This window comes from Manis javanica, chromosome 1 (genome assembly GCF_040802235.1).
Source record: "Manis javanica isolate MJ-LG chromosome 1, MJ_LKY, whole genome shotgun sequence".
Lineage (NCBI taxonomy): Eukaryota > Metazoa > Chordata > Mammalia > Pholidota > Manidae > Manis > Manis javanica.
This window is the reverse complement of record NC_133156.1, coordinates 20,195,967-20,217,240: the sequence shown is the minus strand read 5'-3', so window position 1 is coordinate 20,217,240 and position 21,274 is coordinate 20,195,967. Positions and strand designations below refer to the sequence as shown.

The window sequence follows — 21,274 nt, the reverse complement described above, 5'->3', positions numbered from 1 at the left end:
ATCTTAAGCTTCAAAGTTTAAGTATTTTTTAAACTTTATTCCTGTTAGAAAAGCCCTATGCCTTAACGTTGGACAAGCTGTGACTGCCTTTTTTAGGGTGTAAGAAAATCACTGAAGACATTCAATTCTTCATTTTGTAATTTGTACATTAGGCTAGAAAAGCTGGAGTAACATGAAGGAAAAAATATGCTGAAGAATGATTATAATCAGTTTTTTTTTAATTTTAATCTTTTTTTCACTTAAAAATGTAAGCGTAGTGTGTCGATCCCAGTAATTGTGCATCATTCTCTTAATGGTTCATCTACTACAGTGATCAAGTAGATCAAGAATAAAGCAGTATTTTTCAATGCACAATTTTCTGAAGAGCTTTTTTAAAGACTGCATGTTCCTAGGCCAATCCCAGCCGCACTGAAGCAGCCTCGAGGGGTGGGACCAGGAGTCTGCATTTTAAGAATTTCCCATGTTACCTTTGTGTATACCAGAGTTTGAGAACCTGTGGAATAAAAGATTGAAATAAAAGGCTGAACCTCTCACTCAGTGATTCTGAAATAAGATATGAGAAATTCTAAATTTTTTTCAAGGTATATTGATGGCAGTGTCCTAAAACCTCTTAAGGTGATGTCCAAATGTGGGAACCTAGACTGTCCTTTTTTTAAGAAATCATTTTAACACTTTACCATCCAATCCAGTATTCTGTGTCCCTGCGGACTCTCACTGATGTTTGAAAGGGGTTCACCTGTTGACCGCAGGGAGTAGCCTACTCCTAGGTATTTAAATTTGAAAGATTCCTTAGAGATTAGCTAGTCCAGCTTCATCACTTCACTGATACACAGGGATAAGGAATGGAAAAGTATATGTCAAAGATGTTCAGCACATTATAATTATAAAATAATAAAACTTTGAAGTACTAAATTCCAACAATAGAAAATACAGATATTTCTCCTGGATGAAATGTCTTGCAGCCAGTAAAACAAAATGGAGACCATATAGTAACATGGAAAAATACCCAAAATATTAAGTTATATGAAAAGAACAGAGTACGATATTGTAAATAAACTATAATTACCTAAGTAAAAATATCTATACCAAAACACTTAATGAAGCTAGGCTGGTCAATGATTTTATGAGTAACGATTTTCCTTTTTAAAAATTAGTAGTAGGGGAAAATATATTTGTGAAGGAAAAAAGATAGATTGCAAAGATAGCAAGGAAATACTTGAAGTAGGTAGAACATAGTAGGGACACATAATGTTGGTGGCAATAAAGGAACCAGTAGGAAGGAGTGCTTTTTAGTTTTGTTTTTAATGGTATAAGTTCTTTTCATGTAGAACTTCCACTAGTTGAAAACTGAATTTTCCCTAGGAATAGTATTTAATGAGACTGTGATCTAAATCTCCTTTATCTAGTACTGCTTGTCCAGACATCAAGGGATCTGTCCCAGGAACCGTGTATTTATCACGTCATCTTGCTGTACATCCCTCCCTTCTGCCATCTCTAAAGTGATTGTTTGGTTTGGTGCCCTTGAACCCCACAGAACTGGCTGCTACTCCACAGAAAGAAAGGATAAAGGGACCCACTTACCGGAAGTCAGCCATAGTCCTTAGTAAATGCTCTGTGAACTGCTGCTCGTAGGCTTGCGGTTCAAGGCCAGGTTATTCTCACCGAACTATACCTGTCTTACAAAAGGTCGTCTCCAAGAGGCAGGACAGTCATCTGTCACACGTGCAGCAAACTGCAGCACAGCCTGCCATTTCTGAGCCATTCCAGTTCTCTCGGTATAAATCCTTGCATGATCAGTCTGTGGACAATGAGAAAATTATAAAAGAATTGATGAATGCACCAAGATAGTAAACAGCAACTTCAAAAGCTTAATTTGTAGTTTCCAGACATAACTTTCCTAAATACTTCTCCACATATTCTCAGTTTATCCCACCATCAGCTCCTTTCTCTTGGAAGACAAATGTGATCCAGCCCCAGTGGAGTTCTCTAGCATCTGAAATGTGCCCTGTGCCTATGGTCTCTGTTTAACAGTTACAACAATGATTCTTATTTTGCCTGGCATTCTTGCATTTAATCATTTTTACAGGATTCAAAGTAGAATCCATTAGTTTTTTTTTTTATATATCTTTAGGTTTTCTTTGAAGAGTCTTTGCTTAAGTCTTGAGATTTCCTTGAACTTCTTATTTTAAGATTATGAAAGTACCAGTCAGCTTTGAACTTCACCTGAATTCCTTGTTTCCATTTCATCAACAATGGAGAGATTATTGTTAATACTGAAATAGTGAATAACTTTTTCCTTCATGTTTTTAAATGTCTACTTCAGAAGTTTATATAATGCTACTCTGACTTCGTTAGTGGCTTCATTTAACTAAATGCATCTATGCTGTATTTTTATATGTCATATATTTTAAGGTATTTTTCCAAGTTTTAAAAATTAGAGAGCCTCATTAATGCTTTAAATATGTTAGAAATAAAGTACGTTGAGGTCTTTATGTGAGCTCCATGTTTCTGGTTTCAAAAAAATAGCCATTATCCTAAAAAAAAGTCTTCTATTAAGGTCCAAGCAAAAGCAGTTGTGAAAATTTTTACCTGGTAACCAGTAAGTTCATCTACATCATATTAAAAATCATTCAAGGAGAATAACTTACAGGTATTATTTTTCTGCCTTTTAATTTTTATTTTTCTATCTTTCAATTTCTATTTGTTCCTTCCCTACGCATAAATACTCTTTTGGAGGTTTACTCAGTCAGCCAGTATTTATTGGAAGTATTTGTATGGAAGGCACCGAGCAAGCTGTTGTGAGATTCCCAAGGTATTTTAAGGTGAGGTTTCTACCCTGTCTACTTAGAGAGCTAAGACATACTTACGTCACAACGTTAACTAATGACTCTAGGTGATAGATGAGAAGTTCTAGATCCTTTTAAAAGTTTGGTTTGCATACCTTAGAGACAAGCATTTTGTTCTTCCTTCCCTTCCTGCCTTGTTTAATACACATGTTAAAGTGTAATCAGGGGGTAAGGTGAGCTCTCAAGCTCGCTTCCTTTATCAAAAACATTTATTGAGCTACTGTTACTTTCTGTGCCAACCACTTGCCTACAAGCTTTAATAGTATCATATTTAATCTTTACAATAACTTTCTGAGGTAGACACTGACCCCCATTTTATAACCGAGGAGAGTGAGGCTTGGAGAGCTGAGTGACCTGCCCACAGTCGCCTGGCTAATTCCCAGTGGAGCCGGAGCTCACGTGCAGGTCTGCCGGGTCAGTGGCCTCTCCGGCTGTGTCGTGTCAGCACTGGTCAGTCACGGTTCTGTCCCATGAGAACAGAAAAAGCCGTGTGAGTGAAGAATGGTGCTGGAGATCACAGTTAGGAAAAGCAGACGCCAAAAGGAGGAAGGACCTTCATTAATAAATAGTGTGAGGTATTGAATGTTCTACATAGACTCTTAATAGTTGCCAATAAGCATATGAAGTGTATTATCCCATGTGTCTGTTACCTTGATTATAGGAAATTTTAAGAGATCTTTTTTTAAATCTTACATATGAAAGCTTTGAATACAGTGATAGTCCATGATCTATTATTATGTCATAAAGTTTTCAGTGTTTAACAAAATAGTGTCCTGTTACTAATGATGAAATTTATCACCAATAAGCATAATGAATACTCAGGATTAAAGACAATATTTAAGTTTAATATCCAAAGTATTTAAGAACCTAATTGTTAAAATATATTTAATCAGATAGCTCTCGTGCTTACTTAGACTGGATTTTTGTTTACAACTCCTTTCTAGTCTGTAACTTTTGCACCTCTAATATCAATATTCTCATTAACTGGGTGTGGACCTTCAGGTTCAAACCTTAGTGTTTTGTTTTCCAAGACTTTCTGGTAACTGTCATCTCTTTTGAAAATGCAATATATTTGGGGCAAAGAGACACACGGTGTAGACGAGCGAGGTGTCCCCTTGCTCGCAGCCGCCCAGACCTGCGGTGGCAGGCTGCTCCGGGCACGTGGAGGCCCTGACCTCCCACAGGCACTGCGGTGCCGCCCGTTACCAGCCCCGGGGGCGGAGGGCCTTGCCCTCCAAGCGGCGGGTGCCCTCGCTGTGTCTGTAACACACGTGGCCCATGAGGCCCACGGCGCAGCGGCGCTCTAACCACTCGCGGTGGCATTTGCCCAGCCAGCTAAGTGTGAAGGAGCAGGTGCCCCAGCCGGGTGTTCCCGTGCCGCTGCTGCAGGTGAGCAGGAGAGTCATCATGTTTTGTCTTTGTTTCAGCGCTCGTACTTCCGAACCCTCCTCATGTACGGGTTCCACTTTCTGGTGTGGTTCCTTTGCGTCAAAGGAATCAGGGACACACAGTGTGGGTTCAAATTATTAACTCGAGAGGCGGCGTCACGGACGTTCTCATCTCTGCACATCGAACGCTGGTAGGTTCCTCGCGGGGACGCAGCCGGTGTCTCCTTACTGGGCAGCCGCTCCAGGTAACGAAAAGCCGCCCTGCCTCCCCACAGCGGACGTCGGGGTTCAGACCATGTTGACACCTAGGGATGCGAGCTGAATCTGCGCCTTTATACCGTCACTAGTTACTAGATCTTATTTTGAAAATCTGAGACCAGACACCTGGCCTGCAGTGACATGTTCACCTTACTTGTAGACCCTATAAGCCCAGAGGCCTGAAAACACCCCGTTTCCTTAAGCTTCCTTCCTTTCCTTTGAGGAACCAGAGAAAGCTCAGAAATATCCAAGCCAAAGAGGGCACCTGTTTCCTTTCTTCCCCTCGTCTTACCGGAGGAAGTTCTCTCTCCTGCCTAAGACCAGTCCTAACCTCTGCTTCCCCTCCCACCTTCTTAGGAACTTAATCCTGTTCATGCAGCTTCCCTCTCATGGACGCAGTCTTTCTCCTGTCCAGTCACATCTTTCTCATCAGTTTTTAACAAGTTCACATTCAAAAGGTCTCTCCGCTGACGTCCTTTCAGCTGTACCCCAGCTGTAGCCTCATTTCCTTCCATAGTCAGCCTTTTCCTGAAAGGGTGCCCTGGAGTCACTGTGTCCGTCCCCTCCCTTCCCGCTCGCCTCTCGCCCACCCTCCTGTGGGTCCCCCTTCCCTGCATATGAACTCCTACTCGCCCCCGTGCATTACACCCAGTGGTCACGTTTAGTGCAGCTCAGAGCAGCGCTCCGTGCCTCCGAGCCGTCCCGCTCTTCTCTCCCTGTCTCTCTCAGTGGCTTTCCCCTCAGCCCGTCTTTATCCCAGACCTCACCTCAGCTCTCAGCACTCAGTGAGTGGCAGTGCCACGCAGAAGCTTGGGACCTTGGACTCAGCCCTGACACCCCTCACAGCACCTCCTTGTGTCCAGTCCACAACCAAGGCCTGTTGATTTTAGCTTTTAGGTCCCTTGTTCCTCTTTGTCGTCACCACCACCATCCAGGACATCATTTCCTGTGCTGCAGCCCGACGAGGCTTTTCAGAAATTGAAAGTGTCCCATCCAAGGCACCTCTGACGCTTAAAGTCCTGCATCGGCTTCCCAGGGCCTCCGGTGCCTTCCATGGCCCTGAGAGGTGCTGCCGTATCTGACCCACCTGTGTCTGCACGTGCAGACTCCTCCCCTCTCCCCGCATCCCCCTTTCTCAACTTCTCCCTACCCTTCAGCTCTTTCCTGGGCCCCCTGCCCTCCCAGCTGACATCCGCTGCCCCGGTACCGAGAGCACCTGGCATGTCTGTACTTTCCTCTTACTTGTGTAAAGTTTCTTGTTCTATTGAAACAAGCTCCGCACGAGCCGGAATGCCAGCTGACCTTGCTCCGCTGTCTTGCAGGGCACGTCCCCGCAGATGCTGTGTAAATGCTGTCGAAGGGATAGTCAGCCAGCGTTAGTCACGGGCTCCGTCTGAGTACTGTTCGTGGGGGGATACTGCATAAGGACACCGGCAGATGTGCATTTCTGTAGTCACCGCAACTTTCATGCCTCTGTTTGCAAAGATCTGTTGCTGCCCTAGAAATAGATGTCCTATTAACTTTAAAGAAACTATAGTTTTAGAGTTGAAATTATCGAACAAGTTTTTAAATCTTTTTTCTAGAGTAGCATTGTTCAATAGAAATATAATGTAAGACACAAATGCAAGGCATATATGTGGTTTTAAATATTTTAGTAACCATCTTAAAGTAGTAAAAAGAGACAATGAAATTTATTTTTATAATACACTTTAACAAAATATAAAAACATAGTCATTTCAGCATACACTCAGTATGAAAATATATTGAGATGTTTTATATTTTCTTTCTTTGTACTGTGTCTTCAAATTATAGCGTATCTCAATTTAGACTGGCCACATTTCAAGTGCCCAGTAGCCACATGGGGTGGTGGTTACTGTCTTGAACAGCATAGTTCTAAGGTTTTGTGGGTTGTTTTTAAGTTAAAGAACATCTTAAAATATTTTTTCTTTTTTAAATTTATGTTCATGTACATGCCTCCTTAACTATTTATTTTGGACTGGTTTGGCACAGTATTGACTGGACTTAAAATCCTCTCACATCTCTCTTTAGGGTCCAACTACATTTATTTTGTGCCAGTAAAGGAGAGCCATCAGATATGCATGTATCAACTTGACCAACAGTATTTCCTCACTATAGTAATGCTTCATCATTAGCTTTTATTTAAATATCTCTGTCTCTGCACTTTAAATCAAGAAAGACTAAAGAACATATATGTTCTTATGCAGCATGTGTTACAGAAACCAAATTATGTATCTGCTCTTTATTTTTATGTGTCCCCTGAGACCCTTTTTTTAGGGTGTATTCTAAAAATTCATTGAAATTTTTCTTATAACTTACAGGAAATTGAAGTCAAGTAGAATTCTAGGTAGTAGAAAACATCAAGGAATGCAGCTGAAGTTTAAAGACTAGGCATCTCCTTGATTCAGAATTACAGCCTTGGGTAGGGGTAATGTTAAGTGTTAATTATATATATATATATATATATATATATATATATATATATGTAATGTTAAATATAAATACATATACAACCTCCATCCTCAGAAGTGTGTCTCACCTATATTCTTCCCATTTAATGGTAAGGTATAATTTGACCCAATTATGAGTAATTTTTTTAATGGATTCTTTGAAATGTACTTTTCCTGATGAATACTTTTTAATCAGTGTATGAGCATGTTTATAAATTAAAGTCTGTTCTGTAAGACTTACTTTAAAAAAAGCCAGTGGTCCCTTGCCCCATCTCCCTCTGTCTCCAGTTCTTACTTCCTAACTATAGCCGTCAACTCTTAACAGTCCCTGAGCGGCATTTTCTTAATGTATTTAAAATGATGGTCTGCATAGCTTTGTCCCAATTTTTCATTCTTACAGTTACCTCCCAAGATAGTGAATCGTGGGTAACTGTTTAGTTCTCTTAAACCCCTGTGCCCGCTGCGCACCGGTCCTCTAATACAGTTGGGAGGTCATCCTTAGCCGGATCCCGTGGGTCGCCACAGCCGGGGGGGTGACGCGCAGGGCAATACTAGCCATCCTGGGTAGTATTGCCCGTTTTCCCGAAGTCGGTGCGCCCTTGGGCTTCTGCTTGCCCCCCTTTCCCGTGGGGCCGTCGCTCACTCGTGCTCGCCAGGGCGCCCGTTCGCCGCCTTGTTCCCGTGCGGGACACCACGCGCGCTCTGTCCCTTCCTTGGAGCCGTCTCGTTCTCCAGCCTGCCGCCCAGCCCCAGGCCTCCGTCTCCCCTTCTGCTTTACACCCCTGTTTTGGTACCGCACGTCCTCCGTCAGACCTCCTAGGAGTGGTGCAAGAAGCCGAGACCCCGCGGGTGACACGTTCTCCCCTCCCGCCTCTCGCAGTTACCTGCCCGGAGGAGGGGTTCCGGGTGGAAATCACTTGTGCTCAGGACTCTGAGGCCTGCCCCGCGCTGCCTGGTGCTCAGTCCCTGGGAGGCGGCCAGTGCTGCGGGTGACCTGGATCTTCATCCTCGTCTGCGCATTTGTCACCCCACCTTGAGGCTTTTTCCCCACGTCGTCTAAGAACCGTGACCCGAGGGCTTCACGGCTCCTTTTCATGCCTTTGCTGGTGGCCAGCGGGCCGTCTAGGTCTGGGAACTCGCGTCCTTCAGTTCTGAGAAACGTCCTTGAGTCGTTTCCTTGACAGTCTCCCCGCTGTTTTCTAAAACAGATGTGGAATCTCGTTACTGAGTCTATTATTTTATCTTCTCTCCTCTTTTTTATTCTTTTGAGTTTTCCTTAATTTTATCATCCAACCCTCCTTTTTGAATGTTTATTTTTCCTATCAAAATTTTAATTTCCTAACACTGTTGAATTCTAGTATTTTTAGCAATCTATTCTGGCTTCATGACTGCAGTATCTGCTGTTCTTAATGTCTCATTTAAAACTATGATGTTTTCTACATGTTTACATTGTTTCTGCTGCCCCAATTTTTTTCTTTGTGTTTGCTTTTGTTATTAAAGGCTGTCCTCAGACGTCTTTAGTAAGGTACTAAAAGCTTATCAGAAGCTGTGTGCATGGCCAGAGCCTCTGACCAGCTGGTAGTTTTCACTGCAGATTAGATAGTGGGTCCATTTTGTGGGAAATGGGAAACTCCCAAGCGCCACTGTGTTTGGGGCTGATTGTTTTCACTAAGCGGGATCCTGGGTCCTGTCTGGAGGCATGGGCCTGGCTGCCAGCACTGTAGGACCCACTGGAGGAGAGGAGGGTCCCATGCAGATTTGCAGTGAGTCCTCCTGTTGCAGCCAGCTTGCACCGCCGCTCGCAGGCGTCACTGAGACCTCTGAGGCCGGAGCCTCTGCGGGGTGCTGTGCACCCAGCAGCCTGCTTCCTGGCTACTCTGAGGCCAGAGCCTCTGTGGGGTGCTGTGCACCCAGCAGCCTGCTTCCCAGCTCCTCTGAGGCCGGAGCCTCTGCGGGGTGCTGAGCACCCAGCAGCCTGCTTCCCGGCTCCTCTGAGGCCAGAGCCTCTGCGGGGTGCTGTGCACCCAGCAGCCTGCTTCCCGGCTCCTCTGAGGCCGGAGCCTCTGCGGGTGCTGTGCACCCAGCAGCCTGCTTCCCGGCTCCTCTGAGGCCGGAGCCTCTGTGGGGTGCTGTGCACCCAGCAGCCTGCTTCCCGGCTCCTCTGAGGCCGGAGCCTCTGCGGGGTGCTGGGCACCCAGCAGCCTGCTTCCCGGCTCCTCTGAGGCCAGAGCCTCTGCGGGGGTGCTGGGCACCCAGCAGCCTGCTTCCCAGCTCCTCTGAGGCCAGAGCCTCTGCGGGGTGCTGTGCACCCAGCAGCCTGCTTCCCGGCTCCTCTGAGGCCGGAGCCTCTGCGGGGTGCTGGGCACCCAGCAGCCTGCTTCCCGGCTCCTCTGAGGCCGGAGCCTCTGCGGGGTGCTGGGCACCCAGCAGCCTGCTTCCCGGCTCCTCTGAGGCCGGAGCCTCTGCGGGGTGCTGGGCACCCAGCAGCCTGCTTCCCGGCTCCTCTGAGGCCAGAGCCTCTGCGGGGTGCTGGGCACCCAGCAGCCTGCTTCCCGGCTCCTCTGAGGCCAGAGCCTCTGCGGGGGTGCTGGGCACTCAGCAGCCTGCTTCCCGGCTCCTCTGAGGCCGGAGCCTCTGCGGGGTGCTGGGCACCCAGCAGCCTGCTTCCCGGCTCCTCTGAGGCCGGAGCCTCTGCGGGGTGCTGGGCACCCAGCAGCCTGCTTCCCGGCTCCTCCCAGCACCACCGTTTACTCTCCCTAGTGACCACCTGTCCAGGTACTTCCCAGCTTTCCATTTTTTTGATCACTATCATCTCCTCTCCTCCTGGCCCCATGTGTTTATTCTGTCGTTCCTGCTTTAATTAGCTCGGTGGGATTCCAGGAGGAAGCAGTAGGGCGCCCACACGTCTGCTGTGACACGGTCTGTGTCCCCAGGAATTCTCTGTTCATGAGGTAACAGCTGTTCCAGGAACCCCGGAACCAAAGAACATGTGGTGGCCCTGCCCTCCTCACATGTGCAGAAACACATGAAGGCATCTTAGTTGGAGAATAACCCTAACACCGCTTCTCTCGTAGCATATGGTTCTGTCCAGAAGCACTCGGCGTTTGAATTATAATGTTTGCTTCACTAACAGATGGGCCTCTCACAATATGGTGATAGGCACTGCAGTTTTTTAAAAATAAACATCTTCATGTCTTCTAAAATGTGTAAGAGGAGAAAGAATAAAAGTAACAGGTTTGAAGATGAATGGCCCTTTGTTTGCTTAATACAAAGTGACTTCAGGTAATCCTGCTTTTTCTCCTTTTCATTCATCATCCTTTCATTGCTTTGTGTCTTTCATAAGATTTCCTCCCTTCATGATGGGCATAATTCTAGTGAACGGAAGTTTTACATGGTCCCTTTAAAAACACAAAGAACACTTGGGTAGATGGTTTTATCATTTTAAGTAAATATTTTATTAGGATAAGAAAAAGCATTAAGTGTTTACAAGATAATTCTCATACCGAGTTACCCGAATACTTAGGATTTAAATTAGGTAAATAATGCCCAGTGGCAGTTTTTGTGGCCGAGAAAATAAAACTCCCAAATTCAGGTGGTCTGGGATCAGGGAAGTCTAACAGAAGTGGATGTTAGGCATCTTGTCTGTGCTCATATTTTAAAGGCAAGCCCTGAAAGGTTGCAGTATATTCCATGCAGTCTAGAAAGTGGGGCTCAGCAACTCAAGACAAGCAGAACAGGGAAGGGCTCTCCTGCTTTTGGAGACAGTAGCGGAGCCTGAAGACGTTCACCAGGTGGCGCTTTTCTTCCCTACCTCGATGGCAGTGCAAGGAAGCAGCTGGTCCAGAGAGTTCTGTGAACAGAGCCCAGGAGAACCTCTGAGCCGGGACGCAGAAACCCCAGAAGTGCAGTTGGCCTGACCCAAGGCGGGCTGAGGAGAAGGAGCTGGGATTTCAGACTAGAGATGACTTTTTAAAACTATGTATGTTAAAACAAGACAATATACCTTATTCCCATGTGTATATTCAGTTATATACATTTGACACTAGTCTAGACCGGCTTTTCACATCCAGCAAGTCTGAAGTGGTTGAGGCGCTCCTGTCCACGAGCGGCGCTGAGCTCCGTTGTACCGGCTCTCTGAGTCAGCTGGAAATGCTGTCAGTTCTGTACCTTCCACTAGTAACAGCTGGGACTGAAAACCAGCCGTCTAGAAAACTTCCAGGACTAAACTTGCTTTCGGAGCCCAAGAGGCCATTGTTGTCTCTGGGAGTTTCTGAGCTGCGGTAGAGACACCGTATTTCTCATGTAAATGTCATTTGAGGACACTCTCGATGGCTTATTTTCCCTGGAGCTCCTGAATTAACTTACCTTCTGTCTGACCTTATGTGAGTCAGATCTTCAGTTTTACAATGTAAACTTTACATCTTCCACGTAAGCTTCTTTAAAACATGCATGGTAGGATTTAATTGCAGTCTATTTGTCTTTTTTAAAATAAATATTTTCTGTTTCAGGGCCTTTGATGTAGAACTGCTGTACATAGCACAGGTCTTTAAAATCCCAATAGCAGAAATTGCTGTCAACTGGACTGAAATCGAAGGTGAGCGTACTGTTTATGTCACAGCCCATCCTTAGTGGAGGGCGAGGGGGACCTCAGACAGCCCCGTGGTCCAGGGCGGTTAGCTGGCTTTAATGCCCCCCCGCCTCCGGTCAGGGCCCACTTAGTCCTGACTCAGAGGCAGTTCCCCAGAGAGTGCTGGCTGCCAACCCCGGCTCCCTCCAGGGGTTCCCACGGTCCGTATTGTTCCGGTCTCTTCAGGGGCCTTCAGTAGACAAGGTCGGGCTAGAAGCCAAGTTGGTACTCTTTTGAAATAAACTTTATTGTTCATATCATCATTTATTTTTAGTATGGTGTTACTCCATTACTCAGGGAGCATTGAGTACCTGCAAAACATTATGCAAAGTTAAATAAGGAATTATAGGCATTTTTATTTCAAGTATTCACAGTTCATTCAGAGCCCGTTTTTAAGTGGTATCTGTACATGTATCCAAAAATGTAAAGATCGCCAAGATCTATAATAATGTGAAATTGATCATAGTACTTAATAAGTCCTGTTCAGAAAAGGTCGCCTCTGGCTATGTAGAATTTAAAATATATTCTAGTTTTCTCCTTTGCTGACCTTAGGATGATCTCAAGGTCATCCACAGAGTGGGAGCAGTTATCAGTCACCTGGAGACTTTCCGAGGCACCTGTCCCTCAGCCAAGCACTGCCTCCACTTGGAAAGTCATTGTCGCAGTAAGCCCTTACTGCTCTGTGACCTCGGAGGTTAGGGAATGAAAAGGGGTAAGAACCATACTGCATAGTCCAGAACTAATTCAAACCTCTTGGAATATTGCTGCATTGAATTGAGTTTATGGCACTTTAACCCACAGCAGAAGCCTAAATCAGAAGGGGCCTGGGAACACGTAGGAGGGCTGCTCAGCCTGGCAGGGGTCACCCTGTTGGCCTGTCTGTGTTGATCTGTGCCCAGCATAGACACTGTGGGAAGCTGAAGGGGGGAAAAGTAAAAGTATGTTTCATACTTATGTCATTTGCTCACTTGCATTTCAGAGATAACTGTGTGTTATTTTTCATTAACCAGTCCTCAGTGAGATTTTGTATTAGTCGTTCCCAGAACCCTTGGCCATATACAGTTAGTCCCCCCTCTAAAATTGTCACATTTAGATCCTCCCAAGTTTCATTTCACTTAAAGATGTTTGTTTTTGTTGTTTTTAGAGAAACCACCCACTCTAATTTTGAAGATGTTTAATTCTTTTGTCCATGATTTAAATGAAATCAAGGTGGATGTGCTAATTTAACTTGATTTTTGGTAATCATTGCATAGTGTACACATTTATCAAATCATCACATTGTACACTTTAAATATTTATCAATTTTATTTGTCAGTTACACCTCAATAAAGATTGAGGGGGGGAAAAAAAGAGGAAAAACCCAGAGCATTTGGTCTTAACTGGAAGCTGCCCATGACTAATACTATGACGCTGGCTGTGTTTCTTTACCACCCAGCACCCCAGTTACCTGACCCGGGGGAGGGGGAGGCTGCTCCTGACTTAGTGAGAAACAGCCCCAAGGAGGAAAGTCAGGGAGTGTAAGCTTTTACAGCATGCTCAGGGAGGCGACTCTCATGTCACCTGGGCTTTCCATGTTGCCGTTTGGCAACCACTGAAGGAGAGCTTAGCCTACCTGAGATGGTATTTATTTTAGCTGATGGAGAGTCTTTGGTAGACCTAGAATAAAAATTTGAGCTTTTGTCTTGCACTTACCTCAGGTTATTAATTTGTACCTGTGTTATGTGTAGATGTGCACCTAATCTTTATAATGCATATGAGACTGCAGAGTAGCATGTAAAACATGAACATTGGTCCCCAAAAATCATTTTTAATTGTCCAGATGGAACTAAATGCTTAATATTCATACATATATAAATGAATAATATAAATAGGAGAACTAGAAGTTCACAGCAACAATCATGCAGACTGACTTCTAAAATACAATTTTAAACCCATACATTTTCTCCTGAGTTTCAGTTAATTTATTTTTAATTATTTTTAAATTGCAGGTTCTAAATTAGTTCCATTTTGGAGCTGGCTTCAAATGGGCAAGGACCTACTTTTTATACGACTTCGATACTTGACTGGTGCCTGGAGGCTTGAACAGAGCAGGAAAATGAATTAGGTTGTTTTCTGTCTTGTATTCTTGTGTATCAGTGCCACGGATTTCATTTGAAATTAAAACTTGAAAGCTGGAATAAACATATGCCATGTCTGTGTCTTGATTAATTTTTATTTATGGAAGTTAATTCTTTAAAGTTTTTGTACCTCTTTTGGACAAAAATAAGTTTTTTAATTATAAATGCCTTATACATATATAACAAAATATATAAATATAACAAACGTTATATACATAACTTATATAATAAATATATGTATAACTTGTATATAACTAAAGTCAGATTTTCTTCTGCTTTAGTGATTTTTTTTATTGAATTATCAGTATGATTCTGAGAAATACAACTTTTAAACAAGTCAGAAGTAATTATTCTCACTTTAAAGTTCCTGCATGATTCTTGTGATATTAAATATAAACCACAATCATAACAGTGTTCAGGGACTTAAAAATAAATTTAGCATGTTTAAATGTATGCAAATTTATCAATATTAAATCTGTTATTCAACCTGTAAGACTAGGAAATTGTATGCTAAGGATACAGGCTTGGTCACAAATTATCAACTTATAGTCTTAATTTATCTCCTTCATAATTTTACCTGTGTACTCTGCATACTCTCATCTCCTGGCAGATCCTTCCTCTTGAGTTCGTGTTACTAGAAACCAAAATCCTTATTAAAAAGAAAATGTTTTATAATAATAAAAATGTTCACTTAACATCAAAAACCTATGTTTTTAGAGACTGTAAAAACTTTTTAATAAACAGCAAGTATAAAATAATTTACCCCTAAAATTCAGAATTAAGATTACTTCTGATGTTTTAGGAAAACAATAATACCTAACGTTTATTGAGCGCTTGCCACATGCCTGCCTCTGTTCTGAGTACGTGGTATATAAGTGCTCACCTAACTGAGACACAGCGGTTACTTACCCAACAAGGTCACACAGCGGGGAAATAGTGGAGTCATGGCTCTAAACCACATGGTCCGCGTCCAGAGCCTACGCGCTAATGATTATGGTACTTCCGTTTCTAAAGGCAAGAAATTGGGGATGGGTAAGTAGAAAGTCTCAGAAGTACATTGAATTTTAAACAAGACTCACGTAGAAAAGTATAAATATACTAAAAATGACTCGAGTCATTGGAAACAAGTCATACTATCACACCTGCTTTAGACAAGAAGCTCCTAGGAAAAGCAATATTTCTTACTCAAATTAGTCTCCCAAGCACAGTGCTAAGCTTAAACCCTTAATACTGACAAGATGAATAAGCAGCTTCACCTACTACCAGATTCTGAGAGCATTTAAGCCACTTAAATGAACAGAAGAAAAGCAAGGCTAATGAAGCCAGGGATGGAAAGCAAGCAGTAGAATGGCAGCATTTACACAAATTCATAGTATAAGCCATGGGCGAAGCAAGATCCTTAATGAAACTATAATTAGACAAAATAATGATTGCTCTTTGTAAGCTAGTGATAAATATGTGTATTGGAAGCATAATAGGAATTTTGAGGGGAAAATGTCAGTATTTTCTATGTAGTTCATCCATGGATACTTTTAAGAAAGGGTCTGTCTCCTTGATCCCCCTTTGCCTCTAAGCGCAGGTGCCCTGACGTAACCGTGTAGCATAGAAGCTGAGGCGCTCGGCCAGGGGACAGGGAGTTGAACTGGACGTTACAGGCCTGGTAATGAAACGACAAGCAGCCGTAGCAAAAGTGAGATTCCAGCTGGCGCTGCCCTACGTACAAGGAACGGTGGTAAGAACCGCCCGAGCTTTATCTACTTACCTGATCAAACAGCTCTGTCATGCAGGCACAATTACCCACATTTCTGAAATGAGTAAGTCCTACACAGGTAGTTTGCCCGAGATGATACAAGTAGCCAGACATGCTTCTACTAAAATAAATAAATAGGAAATGAAGGGTCATGGGGCGTGACTAAAACAGAGAGAATCCCACTCAGACAACTTAACCATTTATTTTCTACCTTCTCACTTGTTCTCAACAAAACACTCACACGGAGCTTTTTAACTTGAGATCACGTGTGGGCAACAACATGTTCCTTGGCCCTATAATCTGCATCTGCAGTTGTGTACTCCCACCAGTCACAGTTGATGCTCCAATTCTGTTTTCCATTTTCTTTATTCAGTTATAATTTCCTTGGAAGCAGAAACCTCACCTTTTATTTCATTTGTGTGTCTCCACAGCAGCCTACATCGTGATTGTTCAGTAAAGCTTTCTGAAATGGTTAGATAATGATACCATTTCATTTGTCAAAAAAAAAAAAAATATATATATATATATATAGAGAGAGAGAGAGAGAGAGAGAGAGAGGAATGAGGTTATCCATTTTATTGTCAGCTAAACCCTGTGAAGAATCAGTCTAGTAGATTGCTTTTTGTGTAATCTCAAAAGCACCAAATCCACAAATCAATGACTACATTAGTCTAATAGCGGACTGTATGAAGTGGTACATTTGTAATTCACTGATTTGAGGTAAAACCCTGCTTAGTACTTTGATGGTCACAGGAAGCCAGACCGTCCCAGACTTGATCCTATCTAGGTTTTCTTTCTGTGTGCTGCATTTTCTATACGTGGAACTCAGCCCAGTGCTGGAGTGCTGTACGTGTGCAAGCAAGCAGATCTTACCCCCGTCCTCGGAGGACTTTGCATGCTAAGGGCATAATGCCTGCAATCTTACCTGTAGAGTCACATGCCTTGCAGCATTCATCCTGTCCTCAACTTACAGGTGAGCTGTATCCAAACCAGTTTATAAATCGGGTGTTTGGACTCCAGAAGGTATTTTCCCATGAAAATGTTAGAAAGGATGTTAAGTCGTTAGAGCAGTCTGGAACAGGCATGTCTGTAACACACCTGAACTATTGTGTATTAGCCTGCAGTAGAGCCCAACCATGCTTCACAAAGCTATTTCTGTGAAGAAACTGATTTCCGCTTCCCAGCGGGGATGCCGGGGAACCCGCTGTACCCACGTTCCCCGGGAATCCCAGTGAGGAGGAGGCAGGCACATCGGAGGTGAGTGTCAGCCTTCTGTGGCCTCTGCAGAGCGCGGGCAGCCTTCCCCACGAGGGAGGATACAGTGGGTGGGGGAAGGGCTCCAGGGTGCACTCTCTCACCCACCAGTGTCCACAGGAACCCGTGTGCGATGAAGGCAGATGGCAGGGGAGTATGAGTGCGATTCATTCTGCTTTCAAAGCAGGGACCCTGAAACCTGGCCCTAAGAACCGCAGTGCTACCAACATCCCAACCATCCAGTAGCATGAATTCAGATCCTCCAAAATGAAGACAAAGTGCAAGTCATTAAGAAGTGATGATGTCTATACTGTTAAGTGTTAGAAGAAAATGTATTTGAAAGCCGTCCGTGCACTCCTCCATTCACTCAGTGACTCCATGCATGCCTAGCCCCCGAGCGCTGGTGGGAGGATTGACCAGACAGCAGGAGGAGGTCAGCAGCAGAGTTCCATTAGAAAGGTGTCCGCCCTCAGACAACTTAGAGAATGTGAAACATGTGTGCAACAAGTAATGTAAGATCAAGGCCCCAGGTTGTCCTGACAAGCAGCTTTGTAGTTCAAACGTAGGAAAAATGCCCCTAAATCCTTACCTTCCTGGGGGTCTCCATGCACGACGCCCGACTTCAGTGAAAGCAGGGCCCCATCATCAGGAAAGATAGTTTCTGTCCCCTCAGTTCCGTCTGCTCTTAGTCATTCTTCCGAGATGAACTTAGAGTAGCCGTCCTGCTCACATAAACTTTGCACTGTATTCCTCGAGACCAAAATATTTTCTCAGGAATTTAGTGGAAGGGCCAGCTCAGTCAGGGTTGTTTTACAATGACAAAAGTTAAAGTAAGCCCTCCCACTTCTGCAAAGAGGGAGGAAATGTACTTTGCCCTTCCCTCTTGCTAAGCCCAACTAAAACCCGGGACATTATGCGCAAAACATATATGGACTCTCAAAGGAGGGATGAAGAAGGCAGACGAGGGCCCTTGAGACACAAGGTCTGACCTGGCGCTAAGCTCCCCGGGCTGTTTTTGTTTCTCTTTTGTCTCATGTATCCCAGACTGGCCACTGAAGCCAGCAACCAAAAATGCCAGCGGGCACCGACAGAAAGTCCCAGTGAATGCCTCTCTCTCTGGCCCAAGACCAAGAAGAGGGCAAGGCTAGCAAAACAGAAAACCTCTAGATAATAACTGCTCTACTCCAAACAAACATGACAGAAAAAACGGTGAAAAGACAATTACCAAGCGGGAGAAAATGCTCAAAATCCAACCAAGGACTAGTAGCTTGACTATGTAAATATCTCTTGAAATTCAACGGTAATAAAATAAACATTCCAATTAGAAAATGGGGCAAAGCCTAAAGAAAGAACTATCAAAGGAGGTATATAGATGCCAAATAAGCACAGGAAAAGATGTTCAGCATCACACACCGTTAGGAAAATGCCACGATGAGATACCACGACAGCCAGGAGAACGACTAAGACAAAATAATCACCAGTAACAACAAATGCGGGTGAGGACGCAGAGAAACGCAATCACAGGCACATTGCTGGCGGGCACGTAAAATGGTCCAGCCACTCCGGCAGACATTCGGGCAGTTTCTTTAAAAACTAAACACGCAGCTACCATGGCATCAACAATTGCTCTGGGCATTTATTTCAGAGAAATTAAGACTTAACGTTCACACAAAAAACTTGTATGTGAATGTTTATAGCAGTTTTATCCATAATAGCCAAACACTGGAAGCAAAAGTGAAGCCACGGTACGTCTGCACCAACCCACTGACCAGCGATAAACAGGAACCAGCTGTGGGTCCACGCGACAACCTGCACGAACCCCCAGAGAATTATGCTGAGTGAAAATAAAAGGTACATGCTGTACGATTCCATTTACAGAAGTTCTGAAATAACAAGGGTATAGAAATGGAAAACAGATCAGTAGTTGAGGAGAGGACTAGGGTGGGAAGGAAGTGGACGTGGCTATAGAAAGGCAGCATTGGGGACCCCCGGCGATGGAAATGTTCTGCACCTCAACTACATCACTGTCATCCCCCTGGCTGTGATACTGGACCACAGTTTTGGGTGATTTTACCATTGGGGGAAACTGGGTACAGGATACATGGGACCTTTCAGTGTTATTTCTCACGAATGCAAGTGAATCCCGTAAGTCAAAATAAAAATTTTGATTTTTTTGAAAGTATAGAAAGAGTTCTTTTTTCCACTTCTGCTATTACAGCTACTTTGGCAGCAACTACTAGTTTTATTTCATGATTTTTTGTGTCCAGGGACCCTTGTAACTCAGAATGTAAAAGTCCTGGTCTTTTATGTAAAAATGAGCCATGAACATGGAACAGGTCTCCCAACCCCATAGGCAATCTGCTGGCATCAGTTTGGGTGCTGTGACCCACTGTCGGAGGATCAATAAGCTCGGAGTGCAACCGGGGCTCAGACTCAAACTGTCCTTTTGAAAATAAAAGAAGCGGTAGCAGAATCTACTAAATGTAGACCCTAATCAGAAGGTGACAGATTCTTGTGCGCAAGTGGCTAAGGTAAGATTTTGACCCATTGATGTTTTCAACCATGATCACCTTTGTCTTCCCATAGGCCAATTATATACAGGGAAAAATGAGTTGAGATTTAAAAATTCAAAACCCTCAGTTTAGCCAAGTCTAGTATAATTTTCAAAAATTTGTCTAATACCTGAACATCCACCCTTTTCGATAACCTATCAAAGAGCACATGATAGCTGAGTTTTAGCTATAATTACATCACATTCATTTTTGTAATGATCATTTCATAAAAGATACTCCCAACAAAAACAGAACCTTACTTATATATCTTATAAGAAATATATATTAGAAAATTTTATTTCATTGACAGTGTGGTTTCTCAGGTGTCATTTTCCCCTCTGGACGGGCGGCTGCTGGGGTCAGGCACTGTGTGGGTGAGTCAGGAGATTTCGGTGATGAAAGTCGTGTGCATCTCTGTTTTCTCCTCTATGAAGGGGTAAGACAGAGAAGATAGGAATGCAGTGAGAACCAAATGAAATGATGTGAGCCTAAGCTCTAAAAAATAAAATGTTATGAAAATGTAAGATAATTCACATGCACATAGCCAAAAGAATATTTTCATATTCAGTAGGTGCAGAATGTTCTATTCTACTTGTTTGTTTATGGCCTATCTCATTCTAAAGGTAACTTTATTCTAAAAGACTATTTCTCCATCCAAAGTTCTCTCTGAGAGGAAAGCAAAAACAAAGGGATTTATTTTCTTCTAATGTCTATTTTCAGTAGTGGCCTTAAAAGCAGACCCAAGGCTCACTACGTATTATGTGGAGATACAAGGACATCATTAAAGAAGAAAAATGATCCGTTTGGTTGGTCAAGTGTTTGTGGTTCTGTATGAACACGAAACGTTTTATTTATACAGAAAATGCTTTTGGAGATTTTTTAAATTCTCATTTACAGTGTTCTGAATATCTCTTGAATTTCTCTTCAAATTTATTCTGCCAGAAGCCATCTACTAATTGAAAAGGATAAAGAGCAATGTGTGGCTCAAAGAGTATTAGCTTTATTAGCCCTTATATACAAGATAAATGTCACGGAGAACAGAACAATGTCAATGTGTTCACCACTAACAAATGCCAAGGAGAACCTTGTGTCTCTCAGCCAGGCAGGCAGGGACCTTGCTGATGCTGCGGCCTCAGCCTGTCCTTTAAAGGGAAGGGCTAAAAGTCTCTCTGATCGATCTCAGTCAAGGACGAAAAACTTGACTTCAAATATAGGTCTAGTCTTCCCATTGTTATTAGCTGAACGTTTCTGTCCCCGCAAAATTCGTATGTTGAAACCCTAACCCCCACTGGGTTGGCTTTAGGAGGTGGGGCATTTGGGAGGTAAACAGGTTTAGATGAGGTCATGGGGGTGGAGCCCCCCAACATGGGACTAGTGTCCTTATAATAAGAGAAAGAGCCTGGAGCTTGCTGAGGGTACAACGTGACCCACCGGCCTGCAAGCCGGGCGGAGGGCTCTCCCCAGACAAGGAATCTTGAACTTCCAGCTTCCAGCGCTGCGGTTTCCATTTTTCTCCCTCACCTGCTTCCACTTTACAGCCTGTAGATTTTTCTTCTGAAATGTCACCGCCTATTTCACATTCTGCTCAAGTACTTTTCAATTCCACCTGAAGCTCCAGGTAAGCAGTGAGGTGCAGGGGCTCAGTGCCTGGGCTCCGGGGTCAGGCAGACTGGACTGTGCATTCGGGGTCTGACGTCCCCCGATGCCTCAGGTTCCTCAGCTGTCAAAGGGGAGCAATGATTCTCGGCCCCTGAGATGTCATGGGTGTGAAGGGAGCCTGGTCACGGCAGGGGGAATCTCAAACTAAGATGCTCAAGGGCGCCTACCTTGCAACTGCGGAGCGTTTACTTGGTGATATGCTACCTTGTAACGGTTTTTCTCTTATTTATCCGACAAGTCTGACCATTCTCTTCCCAACACCGAGGTATTCATCCTCAAAACCTCAAGAACTTCTGCACAGAGCAGGCCTCTGGGCTGCTTGGTGACTGTGGAGGTTGTGCCCACGTCGGAGTGC

The 21,274-nt window shown here is 43.9% G+C and overlaps 1 protein-coding gene and 1 long non-coding RNA gene across 5 annotated transcripts in view; one reads left to right on the top strand and one right to left on the bottom strand.

Moving 5' to 3' along the window:
• Positions 1–13,772, top strand: part of ALG5 (ALG5 dolichyl-phosphate beta-glucosyltransferase) — a 31,144-nt gene extending 17,372 nt beyond the window's left edge. For both annotated transcript variants that reach the window (XM_037012165.2, XM_037012162.2), the window contains exons 8-10: positions 4,274–4,425; positions 11,469–11,554; positions 13,576–13,772. In XM_037012165.2, coding sequence (XP_036868060.1) covers positions 4,274–4,425; positions 11,469–11,554; positions 13,576–13,691 — 354 coding nt within the window. In that variant the 3' untranslated portion in view covers positions 13,692–13,772. The remainder of the gene's footprint in view (positions 1–4,273; positions 4,426–11,468; positions 11,555–13,575) is intronic.
• LOC108390829 (uncharacterized) lies at positions 11,561–18,817 on the bottom strand. 3 transcript variants are annotated; one of them, XR_001851604.3, is made up of 4 exons: positions 17,298–18,817; positions 15,467–15,575; positions 14,614–14,712; positions 11,561–11,898 (listed from the first exon to the last, which is right to left on the bottom strand). It is a non-coding gene; the product is annotated as an uncharacterized lncRNA (long non-coding RNA). The 3 variants fall into 3 exon arrangements; XR_001851603.3 differs by lacking the exon at positions 11,561–11,898 and adding an exon at positions 13,909–14,353; XR_012128201.1 differs by lacking the exon at positions 11,561–11,898 and having other exon boundaries at positions 13,909–14,712.
• Positions 18,818–21,274: the final 2,457 nt, after the last annotated feature.